This window comes from Pipra filicauda, unplaced genomic scaffold (genome assembly GCF_003945595.2).
Source record: "Pipra filicauda isolate LSUMZ 115617 unplaced genomic scaffold, ASM394559v2 scaffold371_size1224239_pilon, whole genome shotgun sequence".
Classification (NCBI taxonomy): domain Eukaryota; kingdom Metazoa; phylum Chordata; class Aves; order Passeriformes; family Pipridae; genus Pipra; species Pipra filicauda.
Window position 1 is genome coordinate 919,674 of NW_024104500.1, and position 17,132 is coordinate 936,805.

Genomic DNA, 17,132 nt, shown 5'->3' on the forward strand with positions numbered 1-17,132 from the left:
CTATAGAAACAATATATTTTACTATTGTTTTATTTCACTATTGTTAATAAATTTTACTCTTTGCAAAGTCTTCTTAACTCATCAGGCCTTTTGTTCCATAAAATGGTTGGGACCCACTGAAATCCACATAAGTTATTATAAAGCTCAATGTGCTTCTGTGATCTTTGAGCCATTGGTAGGGACTGTTTTGTTTAAGTGTGGAAAGTTTCAGATACACAAATCAGAAACTTCAGCTCTGTTGCATTTTCTTCAGTAGTTTGGCTTTTTTTTTGTTATCCTTCCAAATTTCCCTTTACTGCTTTTTATGGAAAAATTAATTGCAAAAATCTGGGCAGTGCACTTTCTAATTTTCTAACCATTTGAAGGGTTTGTTTTTTTTTTAAATTTTTTTTGGGTAAATATAAAGCAAAGCAGCATTTAATGAAGAGGGACTTCCCAAAAGTTACAGAACAAGGGGGAATGACCTTAAGCTGGAGTAGGGCAGGTTTAGCTTGGGATATTGGGAAGGAATTCCTGACTCTGAGGGTGGGGAGGCCCTGGCCCAGGTTGCCCAGAGAAGTTGTGGCTGCCCCTGGATCCCTGGAAGTGTCCAAGGCCAGGTTGGATGTGGCACATTCTGTGAGACAGAGTCTGTCCCACGAGGAGTTGTGGGGTTTTTTTGTGAGGGAAAAAGAAATTCCCTTGTACATCATTTGTTTTAGAACATGCCATGTATCTTCTCTCTTATATGGAACTGTAGGAAATTCTCATAGCTTTACATTTATTTCAATAGCAGACATCAGTCACTCAGATGTTATTTTACAGGCTTTGTTGATACAGGTTTTGTTTAGTTTCTCCTTGACTCAAATACCATGTTCTGTAAGATGTGTTTCTTATGAGTCACTTGCAAAGTATGTTTGTCCTGATAGGAAATCCATTCCAGTTCAATTAAATGGGGCATCAGCAAGTCCTGTGGAGCACAGTGATACAGAATGGGAAGAAGATGCTTTTCTTTGAAGAGAGAGGGTTTAGGAGCACTAACTAGGAGCTCTCTGTGTGTTTTCTGTGGGAAGAAAACCCCAAACCAAAAAACCCGCTTCCTTTTAGTTTCCCTGTGTAACCACACAGTATCTTCATGGAAACATGGAATAATTTGATTTGAAATGGATGCTTTAAAGGCCATTTAATTCAACTCCCTGCAATAAGCATGGATATCTTCCACTCTCCCAGGTTGCTCCAAGCCCCATCCAACCTGGCCTTGGACACTTCCAGGGATCCAGGGGCAGCCACAGCTTCTCTGGGCAACCTGTGCCAGGGCCTCCCCACCCTCACAGGGAGGAATTCCTTCCCAATATCCCATCTAATCCTGCCCTCTGGCAGTGGGAAGCCATTCCCCCTTGTCCTGTCCCTCCATCTCTTATCACAGGTCCCTCTCCAGCTCTCCTGGAGCCCCTTGGACACACCAGAGAGTTTTTGTCCAGAAATGCTCCAGAATAATTTCTGGATGAACAGTTTAAAACAAAGAGTTATTTTTAACTGAATTTTTACTGGTAGTTGAGGAGACAATGAGAAATCTTCTGGCACTGGGCTCTCAGTGAGACTGAGGGTCCTGCAGCCCCCCAAGGAGCCACTGTCCGTGGGCTGCAGCCTCTCTCTGCTCTCCTGGCAGGATCTCAGAGCTGCACCAGTGGGGGCCATTCTTCAAATCTCCCCTGCACAACCTGCAGGAAAACAATATTATTTTTCATTTAATGAGCTTGAGCACACGAGCAATTAAGAAGGCATAATTGAATGAAGCTAATCAGGGAGACGCAGCCGCTGGCCCCTGGGACGCTGCTCAAGTCAATTGCTCCTCATATTTACAATTTTATCTGTTTAGTTAATAAAACGGAGGGATCCAGTGGCACAGGGAGTGGGTTTACAGCTCCAGGGGCTGAGCAGTTTGGTTTCCAAGACTTAGAGTCTTTATTCTGCTAAGGAGAGGTGGTGATTAACAGGGGAGGAGAGTGTCTGCTTGGCCAGTAACACTGAGGGCTCGGAGAAACAGGATGGAGACCACTGGGTTTTAAATGTCTTTGAACTGCTCAGCACCCAAACTGCAGACCCAAACCAGAATTTATGTGGCCTTTACACAGCTCCAAATAGTCAGTGACCCCATTGTTGTCTGATAATTAAAACAGTTATGAACATACTGTCAGGGAAAGGTAAACTGTGCCAATGGCTTTGGATAAACTCCTGGTTTCTTCATTATCCCGAAATAAATACATAATGAACAAGAACCTCCCCCCCTACTCATTTTATACTTAAAGAACAATGAAAAGAAAAAATCCTGTATCTGTGCTCTGCTGTTTTCTTACCATCCTTGTGGGTAGAACCTTTCTATAATTAAGTACTAGAGGTATGAAAAGAAAAATACCTTATCTGCTTGTTCTTCCAGTGTAATCAATGGCTTGGGATTTATTTTCATTGTGGATCTGGCTAATACAAAATTAATCAACCTCTCCATTACAGTCAGCCTGGATATGGAGGAGAGGCTGAGTAGTTTCGTTGTCTGTGTGATAGATAAAATCAAAAATAGGGCTGAATGGGATTAGGAGGGGAAGAGTTTGGGTGTTACTGAGTACTAAGAACACTTTATAATGTACAGAAATACCCGTGCAGTTGCTGTCTCATCTGCAGGATTATTTCCAGTGTTATCCCTGAGGGGAAAACCCTACAGGCAGCATTTGAAAGCTTCTCTGTATCCTTGTATTTCCAGCTCTAGGAGTAAAACTGAGTCTGGCTTGAGGCACCACTTCTGTCCTGCTGCTGCTGGCCTCTGTGTAGCCTGTGGGTCCAAAATATTACTGTACTTTTTATAATTTATAATCAGGAAAAACCATATTCTCTTTGCTGCCCATCCTTAGCGATGTAAAACTTCCCTGAATGTGCACTTGGGTTGGACTGACCTTGCAGTAGCACCTGCTGATCCTTGTCCTTTCTAGTCCAGTGCTGCTTTGAAAATGTTTGTGTGTCTCTTGGTATTTGGAGGGGAGTTGTAGGGAGTGAGAAAGTCCCCCTGATGCCTTTGCAATAAGAAGCTGAATTGCATTTCATGCTAATTTACGTAAAATTTACGTGCATATGTAATTTAACAGAAATTGCAAGTTCAACTTCTTATTAGCAACAGGAGCAGTAGGTTTGTTAACTGGTTTTATGGTTTTTCTTGGCTATTTCAAAGAACCAATTAGGTTGGAAAAGCCCTCCCAGCCCATGGAGTCCCCCCTGTGCCAATGCCCACCTTGTCCCCCAGCCCAGAGCACTGAGTGCCACATCCAGGCCTTCCTGGGACACCTCCAGGGATGGGCACTCCAAACCTTCCTGGACATCCCATTTGTACCTGAGGAAGCACAAAGGTACCACTACTGCCTTTTGGAGAAAGTGATTTTTTTTCCATGCCTTCAGCTCTCCTGAGACGAGTGACAGACAGAGGGATTCTGATGATAATCAGTATATGTCCTGTAGGGTGTTTATTTCTGAAACTGTTTTCTAAGTGGGTAAAAATGGAGAAGTAAATATTTTCAGGGTTTGGAGTCAATATTGCAAGGGATATGAAATGTCTTTTTCAATGTAGCAGGAATCTAGTGACTCTCTTCTTGTAATTGCTCTCTTGTTTGATGGTAAAGGTTTCAGACAGCAGATGAGCCTTGCTTAGACTTCATTTTCACTTTGTTATTAAAGAAAAAAATTAACCCTCCTCAAATCATCCTGTTTAAAGTTTCTGGAAGGAGTCTTTTAGTGTTTAGAGGTTGGAGAGTCCACACAGTGCCATCAGTGTTCTGACAGGACAAGGGGCAGTGGCTTCCCATTGCCAGAGGGCAGGAATAGATGGGATATTGGGAAGGAATTCTTGGCTGTGAGGGTGATGAGACCCTGGCACAGGTTGCCCAGAGAAGCTGTGGCTGCCCCTGGATGCCTGGAAGTGTCCAAGGCCAGGTTGGACGGGGCTTGGAGCAACCTGGGCTAGTGGGAGGTGTCCCTGCCCTGGCAGGGGGTGGGATGGGATGATCCATAAGGGCCCCTCCAACCCAAACCATTCTGGGGTTCTGTGATCAGCCACTCTGCTTGGTTGTAACACCACATTTTTGGGAACCCTCTCCAGGTGGATTCTAGTGACCACGCTCTGCTGAGGGGTGGATGAGTGCAACAGTCCTTGCACTCATCCCAAACTTCCTCCCTCCCAGAGTTGCTTTACAGAGGAGATACCTAAAACAGTTACATGTATTAAAACAAGGCTTGAATCACTTCAAAGGCAAACAAAGGCTGTCACTGCTTTGCACTTTCCAGACCATTTCTGAATCAATAGTGGCCAGGTTTTCCAAACACGAGAATGAGGAGGTTCTGGCAGGAGTAACAGATGGTTCCATAAATCTGCTCTTGGTGTCTCGGATTGTGGTTTGCTTTTTAAATAGAGGCTTCAAAAAAAAACAGCCTAAAGTTCCACCTTCGTGCTTTTCACCAAAAGATTTTTTTCTAAAATACATCTTGAAGAAAGTATTGACTTTGTATCCCCCCCCTTTTTTTTGTTTGTTTAGGGGTTTATGATACATTTTGAGACATTTTGTGCATTTACCTGAAAATGTGAATTATAAGCTTTGGGACAGGAAGCTGAAGTATATCCAGTATTACCACTGGTATGATTATCACTGCAGATGGGGCAACATTTTGATTATAAAATAAAGATAGCATCATTTTTTTGCTCGACAAAATAGGTATCAAAAGGGTGCAGCTCACCAGAGGAACAACAAATAACTCTCTGTAGCTGTTCAGTATTGAATCCTCATTGCTTTTCTAATTAAGGCTCTTTAGGCACAGGCTCAATCTATGATGGTCAGAAAGCAGTTTAGGCTTCAATTATTGAACCCCTTGGACCATAATTTATTAATGAGATACTTCAAAGGATGACAATTTCTGTGAAGTCTTATTACTTTGTGTTTTTTCATGGATGGAGGAACATGCAAATGGATATGACTCAGGTGGCATCCAAGAGTTGCACACTATCACAGATGCCTTCCCCTTTTCTGGGGGAAAGGACCTTCTTGTCTGTGACTTTGGAACCTGCTTTCCACTCACAGCTCCATACCTTTGCACCCAGCTGTGGAGGCAGCATTTCCTAGATCCTTGGCTAATTAACTTTTGCATCCCTGAATATGTGTCAACATCCTCTGTGCAAAATAAGGTCAATGGACAAAGCCCCAGGAACCTGGTTTCAAGTACTAAGCTCGTTCCCTGTGATTTCCTGGGTTCTGCTACTGCCCGTCTGCCTGGAAATGAGCTTTAAAAACAGATTTTGGGCCTTTCGGGGCTTTTTTTGGTTGCTGATGTTGGATACGATTTCTTCTACTTGAAGTATCTAAACCCTTCCGCTTCCAAAACTGCAGCACAGTGTCTTCAAGTTACTTCAAGACAATAATTAGATCATGATTTAGTTCAGACACCTTATCAAGGTCCATATTTGAAATGAGAAAACACCCAGCTGAGTCCCCAGTCGTGCAGAGGGTGGGATGGGATGCAGGAGGCTCTGGTCTGTGCTGGGTCGTTCAGGGCAGTCCCACGACTGCAGGACGTGGCAGCGCGTCCTCCAGAACGGGGGAAGGAGGGGGAAGGTTTGTGCTGAGCTGTTGGAGTTCAGATGCAGTTGTGGAAAGTCAGTTTGGCCAATTTTTATCAGCATTTGAGTGAGGAGCTGAAAGAGCTGAGTGTCTTCAAGGCCAGGGGTTGCCTTGCTCCCCTTGCTTTGCATGAAGGACAGCAAAGGCACTCCCTCACCTTCTGCTGCTGCTGCTGCCTCGTGTCTTCATTAAATCCCAGGAAGATGTTGATCAACTTTCCCTTCATTAGAGGTGTCAGGAGGAAGGTATTTATAGGCACAATATGTAAATGTGTCCCCAAATTGCTGGTTAATTACCTGGAGCATCACCAGTCCTGGGAGTGGCAGGTTAATTAGCACAGCCTGTTTTCCACTGGGGTGGCCGTGGGTGACCTGCTGCAGGTTTGGCACAGCTGGTACCCCGTGGAAGGTTCTGGAACTGTTGGAAGAGTTGCAGCTTGGGAGAGGTGACTTCAGCAAAACAGCTGCTGGTTGTTCTGCCACAGAAGGACTCTGGCAACTTGGCTTTGGGTTTTGCTTCATAACATGAGTGTTGAGGATGAGGGGAGAGGGGCTGGAGTCTTAAAGATCCAAAGGGAGTTTGAGGTTGTGTGTCTATATAACCCTTTTCTAATCTAATTTAGAAAGTGCTGCTTTTGAAAGGAAACCATAATCTCAAAAAATACAGTTCAATGGTATTCACATGGTAATGGAATATTTTTAAATTTTACACCTGCTTTAAAAAATTAAAACATTCCTGTGTATATGGCAAAATTCCATGAAGTTTTTTCCTAAATTTAGCCTTAAAACTTCCTTTTGTTGCTTCTTTCTTTTGCCTGAGCTCATCTCAGTCAGTTCTGTGGAACACAAACTGATGTTTTTCTGTCTCTGTTGTAAACAAACAAAAAAAAATCTGGACTGAAATAGGAGAAAATCTTCAGGGGAAGATGAGAAACCTGATTGTTAAATATGATTTTCAACCTCAACATTGACTGTAAAGCCTAAAACTTCACCCTTTAGGAACAGGCCAAAGCTAAATATTATTGGCTCACCTATAAGTTTAGCTGACCCTCTCTCATGTTTCAGTTAATAAATGCTAATTTATTTGGTTTTAAAGAAATTTCAACAGTATGAAAGGTTATGAGTATGAGCCTTGTACTGGTGGTTAAATGTCTGCTTTTGTACAACAGTCAAAAATTACTTTACATACTTTTATAATACCAGGATTCAGTTTAATTCCCAATATTAAATATTTTTCATCTTCCTGTATGAAAGGTCTGTCTCGAATGAACCAGAGGCACAACAGGGAAAATGCGATTTCAAAAAATATTGAAAATAACACGAAATTTGAATGCTGGGTGCATAGGAATGGTTAAATGCAGGTTTAATCAACTTTGGAAGTTTAAGCACTTCTGAAGATATTGCAGCTTTTCTTGACTCATCCAGTGCTTTTTAATGGTCTTAAAAATTACTTTTGGTAATAGCAATTTTAGATGCTGCTTGGCATAGTGTCATATTTTTATATGCTTTACAGTGTTTTCAGACACAAGTATGATTTTAAAGACTCTTGTCAACTCCAAAACTGCTTGTAAAATGGGAAGTTATTTCAATCTAAGAGCACATTGCCCGAAAGAAGGATGGGTCTGCATTTTTCTAAAGCTGTAAAAATAAAATAGCAATCCACAGCACTTGCAGGGTAATTTTCACGTAGCAAACCCTTTATAGATATTATATGTGTAAAAAAAAAAAAAAATAAAGGGAGTTGGAAGAATGGCAAAATAAAACCACAAAACAAATTGCCCTTTCCAGATGCATATTCTGAACTGGAATGGGAGGTTACAATAATGATCTTTGTTTGGTTTATGTCCCTTTTGTATTTATTATCCATCAGCCTCACTTTTTGTCCAGTTAAAGACAAAACCAACCCCAAGTTCAGCCACAGTCAGATCGTCTTTCACTCAGATCATCTTTCACTTGGGGTTTCTGAGCTATAAATTTTAAAGTAGTGCTTAACTCCCATCAAAGCACAGAAACTCTGTAGGTTTAAGGAGCATCACAAATGTGTTTGAATCAAACTCCAGTTCACTGCTGTTCCTTCCCAGATCCTACAATTAGAGATTTCTATCAGGAAGAGCTGAAAATAGCCCGTGAAAGCCCTTCTTATTCGATTTTTCAATACAGAGCAATCGTGGTGCAATGTAAAGGTTATGCCAGGCTTATCCCAAACTGCACAGCTGGAGTGCTGAATTCAGGCACACAGGAAACAAGGCTGGGCATTTTCCCCTTACACTGGGTTGCTTAGTTACTCAGTTTAAATGTATGGTTCTATGTGGCTCTTTATGAGGAACCTCAGTCTGTAAATCGAGATGTTCAGAGATCCTTTCATGGGATTTTTCCCCCCCCCTCCGTGAGTGTTTCCTGCTGAATGGAAGTGGAGGTGAGTCCGAGGGCTTTCAAAGGAGTGTTTCCTTTGTGAGCAACTGGGGGAATGCTGAGAATAAAGTACATCTGGAAAAAGAAATACACGTTCAGACAGATATAAATGAGGTGTTTTAACTCAGCCACTGCCCCAACCTGCTGGAATTGCAGTTCTTGCCTCTCCAATTTAAACCCAGCGGAGAAGGCGCTCTCGCTTTCCCCGCGTGCCGCCGGCTCCGAGAGCTTTGCTGGGAGATTCAGCCTGTAAAAATCCACAGGCTGGAGGTTTCACTGTGTTCACAGTGTGCTGGTTTTGTGAACAGTGTAGGTCTCTTGAACCAGGCTTTCTCAGGGGCTGGTCCCATCACCAGCCACCGCGGCGGGTCAGAGCCGCCCTTGTGGCACTTGCTGCCCTGGCAGGGTTTTAGGAAGTGAGTGAGTGCAGGTGTCTGGCTTTAGGCCATCACGTGTCTTGTGTGTGGCACACACACCAGATCTTGAATTTCCAGCCAGTGATCAGGCAGAAATCAAGGGTCTATTTCCTTAATGAATGACTTAGTAATTTCTTATTTAAAATGGCCCCAGTATTGTCAGGGACTCAGGCTTGAGGGCTCAACTTATTGTTCTGACTGTGCATCTCCAAGACTTTTATAGGAGTGGTTTTTGGGCTTAACCATGTAGAAGAAATGGGGGGAAAAGGCGTTAAATACTTCAGAATCATGGAATGGTTTGAGTTGGCAGAGACCTTACAGGCCATCCTGTTCCACCCCTGCCATGGGCAGGGACACCTCCCACTAGCCCAGGTTGCTCCAAGCCCCATCCAACCTGGCTTTGGACACTTCCAGGGATCCAGGGGCAGCCACAGCTTCTCTGGGCAACCTGTAACAGGGCCTCCCCACCCTCACAGCCAGGAATTCCTTCCCCATATCTCATCTAAATGTCTCCTCTTTCAGTCTGAACCCGTTCCCCCTTGTCCTGTCCCTCCAGTTCCCTCTCCAGCTTCCCTGTAGCCCCTTCAGACACTGGAAGGTGCCGTGAGGTCTCCACACAACCTTCTCCTCTCCAGGCTGAATTACCTCAACTTTCTCAACCTGTCTCCACCTTTGACTTCCAAAACCCTCTTCCACAAGCTGTTTTTCTTTCTTTCTCTCTCACCGTGGGTGGAAAGGACCATGGTTGAAGAAAGGAGTAAGCTTGAAATCAAGACTGCTGCTGAATGCTGAGTGTTTTATTCTCACGAGAGCAAAACTAAAGTGCTTAGAAATGCAGAGGGGAAGAAAAAAACATAACCAGTACAGACTTTTAGCTCTACTTTAGGTTCTGGAAAACTCCCCTTTGCTCACTTAGGCTTTTCTCGGACTCTGCTCCTGCTCTTTGGAAAATAATTTGGACTTGCTGGGTCACACTTTTTCTGGTACCAAACAACTCATCATTGCCTTGTTCCTACGGAGGTTGTCTTTTCAGCATTTGATGCTGAACTATCCAGGGTTTCCTCTAAAATCACGTGTATATCAAATAAAGTGGCTTTAGTGGGTGCTTGAAGAATTTTCCATATTACCATTTGTGCTATTTCAGGCACATAGTCCCTGAAGGAGATCAGAGTCCTGAACTCTCTCTAAATTATTGTTTGCTGCAATATTTAGGGATGATAAAGAGGTTTATTGAAGACATGGAGGGTAGGGAATGGTTGAATGCTGCCCCATGCTGAGGTGGTGCCATGTGAACAAGCCATGATTAGGTTCCAGTGAAGCTTGCTCCAAGATGTTGTGGATGCTGCACACTTTCATGGATTCAGGAAGAGTTTGGACAAATTAACAGAAATAAAACATAATCTTAGAGTTAACACTGTATTCTTTTCTGCCTCAGGCAGCAGCCCAAGGGAAGTAAGGGACTGATGCTGAGGAATAATAGAGCCTTTCCCAGTTGCTGATGAGGTTTAGAGTCTGATCCTTGTTTCAGTTACAAATCAAAGAATAAAATAATAAAATAATTTCCTTCAGCAGTTAGTGGGTAGAACTTTATTAAATAAAAAGTCTTTGAGGTTGGGCTGAGCATCTGCTGGGAACTGAGTCAGGTTTTTGGGGCTGCCAGTTGTACTCCCTGGGACTGTTGAAATAAACCCAAGCAAAACTATTTGATTATAGAAAAGCCAACTTCAATATAAGATAAATTGTGAAATAACTCAGAGTAACGATGGGGTGTTTCTGCAGCAGCTGGAAGAAGAGTTGGTGATTAGCATATTGAAGTGAATTTTTTTCCCAGTTTAATTTCAGGAGTGCTCAGGAGGAGATGACAGTTATTCCACAGAATCTTGTCCCCAGGAATGTTCAGGTTGACTGTTTGTTTTCCAGGTGAGCCTGTTCCCCCTGCAGGGCACCTCACTAATTTTCTGTGTCAGGGTATAAAACTCTTTCTGTCTTTGAGGAGCCAGGACTAGGTTATTGAGCTCTTCTCAAGGTTGTGCTCTGTTGCTGGGAACACAAATCCCTTCCCAGGTGTTGGGGGAGACCTTTTTCTGGTTAAAGTCACTTAAATTTTTAGGGCTTTGTGGGGCAAGCTGTTTTTATTATTAAACTTTGAAGCAGCTGATGTGACCTTGCAGCCATGTGATCTTCAGACTCTGCTCCCAACTAGTTCACATGGTTTATTTAGCTGGATTTTGGGGGTATAGGAGGTGTGAATGGTTATTCTGAGTTTTTCAGGTAATTGTGTTTAGTAGGGGGAGGTTACAGGCAGCTCTTGATGGCTGTGACTGCCTCGGTGGTCAGATTGTGAATGTGTGTGAGGCTGTGAGTGTAGGAATGTTGTCAGAAATGCTGGTAGGGAGAGATTTGCAAAACCTGCTGTAGCCTCTTAACCTCCACATACAGTGAGGGGTGGAGGGGTTCAGGTTCTTAAATGTTCAGCTCCTCCTTAGCCTGTTGTTCATAGTGGAAGGTGTCCCTGCCCATGGCAGGGGGTTGGGACTGGGTGATCTTGAAGGTCCCTTCCAGCCCAAGCCCTTCTGTGAGTTGGGAGTCCCTCTGGGGGTTTGGAGCAGGAGATCAGTGTGTGGGGTCCTTTGAACAGGAGGAACTGATCCTTCAGAGGGTGGCAGTGCCCTGGCAGAGAGGGGCTGTGTGAGGATGCAAGTGGCCTTTGGGATGGTGGGAATGAAGAGAAGAGAGTCTGGGAGGGGAAAGGGCAGTGCTGGAAACTGCAAACCTCCACAGTTGATGGGGGGGGGGGTGGTTGGAAGGGGCATCCTTAAATCCCAGCCTGTTCTGTGACCTTGGAATCACAGAGTGGCATGGGTTGGAAGGCCACCTTCAAGATCATCCAGTTCCAACCCCCTGCCATGGGCAGGGGCACCTTCCACTGCAGACCATCAGGTGTCTTTGGAGCTCTGTGGGATTCCCCACAATGGAATTTTGTTATCAACTACTTCAATAATATTTTCATTTTTATAGGTGATTCTGTTTGCTTTAGCTGTGAAGAGAGAAGTCCTCAAAGGAGGGGAACTGCTGGATGGGAGGGGGCTTCAGGAGGGCAAGAGGAAAGGAAGATGCTCAGGCAGCTCTGTTGGCAGAACACAGGATGATTCAAGTTGTTGTGTTTGTTTCTGCTCAGGCTGTTTGACCTTGCTGAGTGTCTTCCCTAGGACAGTGATTGAGGGTTTCCTCTGAGCCACCTCATTAAAAATAATTAGAAATTAAAATAATGAAAATTAGCCATCAGAAACCAAATAGATCTGAGCCCTGACACTGTTACATGGAGAGTGTGCTAAAGAGGTTTTCACTTTGCTCCCAAGGAGACAGGCCCTTTATTTACCTGCCTTTGCCTTGGTTGTAGAAATGTGAAGCAAAAGCACAGTGAAGTTAATGAGAGGAACATAAATGCTTTTCTGCAAGCTTTTAGGAAAGCCTTCAGAGCTTGTTGTTTTATTTAGTAAGTTCTGTTTGCTTTTCCTGTAAGGTCCTTAGGGCAGGGGTGAGGGCACTGCTACCTCAGGATTCCATTTACCAGCATTGCTGCTTAAACATAAAACACACCGTGAAAACTGTAGCTAGGGGAGCTCATTTATGTAGTGCCTTTTCTTTTTTCAAGTGTGTTTGATATATCATGATTTGACTGCAAAGACTGCCCCATTATGCTCAGGAATTTCAAGGACAACGTGAGGTAAAACAATGGCAAGAAGAGTTGTACTGAGGCTCCCAGAAATGGGGCACCTTTCTGTTCTCTGATTTTAAAGTCTTGTGTTAACATCTCCTTCAGAACTCAATTATTATGTCAAATATTCTGGCAGTTTTGGTCACCACAATATAGGGAAGAACTGAAGCCATTAGAGAGTGTCCCAAGGAGGCAGCGAGGATGGGGAAGGGCCTTGATTGGAAGCTGTGTGAGGACACTGAGGGCACTTGGTGTGTTCAGCTGGAGCAGAGGAGACTGAGGGGAGACCTCACTGCAGTTACAACTCCCTGGGCAGGGGCAGAGGAGGGGCAGGGACTGAGCTCTGCTCGGGGGGGACCAGGGACAGCACCCAGGGAATGGCTGGAGCTGTGCCAGGGCAGGGTCAGGTTGGATCTCAGGAAAAGGTTCTTCCCCCAGAGGTTGGTTGGCACTGACCAGGCTCCCCAGGGCAGTGGGCACAGCCCCAAGGCTGCCAGAGCTCCAGGAGGGTTTGGATGATCCTCTGGGGCACAGGGTGTGACTCTTGGGAATGGTCCTGTGCAGGACCAGGAGTTGGACTTGATGATCCTTGTGGGTCTCTTCCAGCTCAGCTGATTCTGGGATTCTGTGAACCTGGGTCTGCAGTTATCTGTGCTCATTGATGTTTAATAAATCAGTCTTACTGCTGAAATATTTTTTGTTGAGGAACAATTAAAAAAAAAAAAGTGAGAAAAAACTTGAGAGAACTTGAAACCTGTTGGCCCAGAGGAGGCCATGAAGATGCTCCAAGGGCTGGAGCCCCTCTGCTCTGGAGCCAGACTGGGAGAGCTGGGGATGTTCACCTGGAGAAGAGAAGGCTCCAGGGGGACCTGAGAGCCCCTTCCAGGGCCTAAAGGGGCTCCAGGAGAGCTGGAGAGGGACTGGGGACAAGAGATGGAGTGCCAGGACAAGGGGGAATGGCTTCCTACTGCCAGAGGGCAGGGTTAGATGGGATAGTGGGAAGGAATTGTTCCCTGGGAGGGTGGGGAGGCCCTGGCACAGGTTGCCCAGAGAAACTGTGGCTGCCCCTGGATCCCTGGAAGTGTCCAAGACCAGGTTTGGCGGGGCTTGGAGCAACCTGGGCTAGTGGGAAGTGTTCCTTTTTCCTGTCTCAAGTAATTCCCACTATGTCTGACCAGACCTAGTGCTTGAGTTTATGTCTTACTGAGGTGCTATTGCTGCTTACTGATTGTATTTTGTGAGGAAAAAAAAGGTACCACCCATATATTTACACCATGTAACTTGTCCTTAGGTTTAATTAAAATTATTGTCTCCCTTTGAAATGGGAATTTGTGTAGGACTACAATTTTAAATTTATCTGCTTGGTGATGAATGTGACACTAAGGCTGTGGCATGATTAAGTTTGCCCTTTGAGAAGGGGATCGAGGGGGTGTCAGACACCTTAAAAAGCAATCTGAGATTTGGCCGGTACTGACATGGTGGAAATTATGTGAAATAATCTGTAAACTCTTATCTATGCACTAAAACTTCGTGTTTGTTCATGAATCTGTTATTGGTGCCACAGCAAGTTTCCTACTTCCCATCCTGTTTGTTGTTTGTATTTTTTTTTCCTCCTCTAGCTGTAGAAATAGTTCTGGCTGTTGCTCTTATTTTTTTCTTTTCACTGAAATTTATCTCATGGTAGATTTTATTGCTTCACCTGCTCACACTTGCAATAAATCCTCTGCAAGTTGTTGAATTTCACTCTGCCTTTTCTCTGAGACTCTCCAGATCCAGATTGGAATGAGCATTCATTTTAAATGTACTGTACAACTGCTTTGATTATAATTCTGGACATTCCAATGTGTCTGATGGAAAACCAGCTTTGGAAAAAGGCTGCTAACATGTGATCTGACTTGTAATGTTGCTAATTTTCTTACTGAAAATAGAACTAAAATTTGGTCTGATTCGGGTGAACTTTTCACTGGGACACCCAGCAGGGAGAAAATATCATGGAACATAGATGATAGGGGGGGGAAGCTCGTTGAGTTTTTTTTTAAAAAATAATTATTCTTCTTTTGGTAAGGCATATGAAATTTTAAGAATTAAAAATTGTCCCTGCTTTTGGATTTTTATTTGAATTTTTATTTGTTTGTGTGTGTGTGGTGTCACTGTTGAATGGGGAATAGCAAAGCTGAGCTGCTTTGACCTGACAAAGAGTTTATTGAGGGCTCGTTGATCCAAATCCTCAACCTCTAGAAAATTATAACACACATCTCTGGAAAGAAAAGTTAGGAGTTATTTTTGTTATGGTTCTGGAATTTCCATAGCATCCAGTGAAAAGAGTAAGAGGGGGAAAATTAGTCCTTATTTCGTGTAGATAATGCAAACATGGCTTATCTTCCCACCCATAGGAAACTACAATGATATGAAAGATACGGTTTTCCAGATGATTTATTTGTTCTGTTAATGCCTTCAAAAAAAAAAAAGCTTTAAAGTAAAATAATAGCTAATTTAATTTTAAAAAAAGAGGGATAATCAATTGTTATGTATCAACCTAGAGCATATAAGAATAAAAGGTGTATGTAGGAAGAGTTCATTCTTCAGTAATTTTGTTTAGACTGCCTAGGGTTTAGTGGGCATGGTGATTTTGGGTCAAAGGTTGGACTCGGTGATCTTTGGAGGTCTTTTCCAACCCCAGTGATTCTGGGATTGCAGTCCAAGAGGGGTGATGAATCTGTGCAAGCAGAGTCACTGGGGTGAGGAAGGGGAGTGATGGGCACCCGCCCCAGCTCTCTGTATTTCTCAGTGTCTGTGTGGAGGGAGGGGATCCTGCCCCTCTGGCCAGCCCTGGGCAGGCACATCTGCAGGGCTGGGCCCAGCTCGGGCTCCTCAGCACAGCAGGGCCAGGGAGCTCCTGGAGCGGGGCCAGCGCAGGCTGCGGAGATGCCCAAGGGATGGAGCAGCTCTGGGAGCAGCAAAGGCTGAGGGAGCTGGGGCTGTTCAGCCTCCAGAGCAGAGCCTGAGAGGGGCCCTCAGCCATGTCTGGAGGGGCTGCAGGGAGGGGGCAGAGGATGGAGCAGGCTCTGCTCGGGGGGGCCCAGCAATGGCCCAGGAGGAACGGGCAGGAACTGATGGCCAGGAAGTTGCAGCTGGACAGGAGGAAGAACTTGTTGGCTGGGCAGTGCCCCAGCCCTGAAGAGAGAGCAGAGAGGGGGTGGAGTGTCCTCCCTGGGGCTATTCCAACCCCATCTGGACACACTCCTGTGCCGTGTGCTGTATAACTGGGTGTTGTTCAGGCTGTTCATCCCTATCAGCAGCCTCAAGGAATGCTGTGCTGTCAGACCATCCCCGTGCTGTTCAGAGGTTTGGTCTTGCAGTCGAGCTCAGGAGGGCAACACAAAACTGTTGCTGGAGGAAATCCCGGTGCTGCAGAGGTGTCCTTTGGGGATCTCACCCAAATGGAGATCTAACAAAAGCTTCACTGTTTTGATCTCCCTTTGTAGGTCTTGTCTGTGCTGGGGTAATTATAGTCTGGAACGAGCTGCAGCAATTCCTTTGAAGTGAATGAATGTGTAATTTTTACCACAAGCTGGGAAATAGCATTTACCTCAGCTTGCTCTTGGATTTAATTCACACATGGTTTTCTATTGGGATTTGTGTGTAAAGTGTTTAGACCTCAAAAAAAACCCCCAGAACAGTGATACTTGAGTATTTCTTCCCTTGGCCAGAACTCGATTAGAAGGTGCCATTCCATACAAATGGGGTGCAGCCATCCATGGATCAGAGGAGCCTCGAAATGTCTGTGTAAAGATGGGCTGCAGTCTCCCAGGCAGTCCTGTGTGGTGAAAGGGGAAGGAGAATGGTTGTCTCTTACCCCGCTGGGTCAGTGGTGCTTTGAGGCTCTTTGAAAATAAAAAGTGCTTCTTAATTAACTTTTGTTTCTGTGGGCTTTAGAGGGGGCACTGTTCTTCTTCCATTTAAAGTAGAAAACCCAATTGTTGCCAAAATACAGTCATCACATGTGCTATACATGCTTTTATGTATTTTAAGGCTACACCTGTGCATTTGCTAGCTCTGCATGTACTGCTTTGTCTTTGAACCTATCTTTTGAGAGCACCAACAAACACTTACTTATTTTCTTTCGTTATTCTGCTCTGCTTCCATTGATGACTCTAAACTTTTGACTCCAGACTGGCAATATGAGGGTAAGATGGCAAAATGTGACTTCCTGAACATTGCTCGTCTGCTTTTGATTTGTGTTTTCCTTAGAACATTGTTAAAATTCTGTTCACTGAGTAGATCCTTTTGTTGCAATTAAATTCAAATTATGTTTGTTTCTGTTGTGAAACTTTAATTATGTTTTATACCTTCCAATCATTCTTTTGTTATTTTTTTGGGTTAAATTACCATTGTATTACCTCTGTCCCGATGGAGTTGTGCTTCACTGTTGGGATGGGCTAGAGATCCTGGTGGGATCTCTAGAGCAAGACACGAACAGATTCATTAGTGTAGCCATCCAACTGTGTCCTGATGGCCTGTGACAACAATTCTTTGCTAAGGGGGTGGGGAGACCCTGGCACGGGTTGCCCAGAGAATTTGTGGCTGCCCCTGGATCCGTGGAAGTGTCCGAGGTCAGTTTGGATCTTGGAGCAACCTGGGCTAGTGGAAGGTGTCCCTGCCCATGGCAGGGGGTTGGAACTGGATGATCTCTAAGGTCCCTTCCAACCCAAACCATTCCATGATTCTGGGATTTGGGGAGTGTGTTCATGACATGGAAAGAGTGACATAACAGACAACAGAACAAATAATATAAAGATTTTGCTGTTTAGGTGTTTGTTTTAAATAAGGATCGTATCTGAGATGTTAAATCCTTTGTCATCACGTTCCCCCATGCTCTGTAAAGTTCCTGTGAGCGAGGGATAAGCAAACAGCTCAGATTTTGATCCTCTGTGAGTGTAACTTAGCTGCCAGTTGT

The 17,132-nt window shown here is 44.4% G+C and overlaps 1 protein-coding gene across 3 annotated transcripts in view; it reads left to right on the forward strand.

The window, feature by feature from the left end:
• Positions 1–17,132, forward strand: part of PCDH15 (protocadherin related 15) — a 692,202-nt gene that overhangs the window by 406,994 nt on the left and 268,076 nt on the right. For 2 of the 3 annotated variants that reach the window (XM_039384768.1, XM_039384769.1), the window contains exon 6: positions 16,348–16,362. The exons of the other annotated variant lie outside the window; for it this stretch is intronic. In XM_039384768.1, the coding sequence (XP_039240702.1) occupies positions 16,348–16,362 (15 nt within the window). The remainder of the gene's footprint in view (positions 1–16,347; positions 16,363–17,132) is intronic. 3 annotated transcript variants of the gene reach the window in all.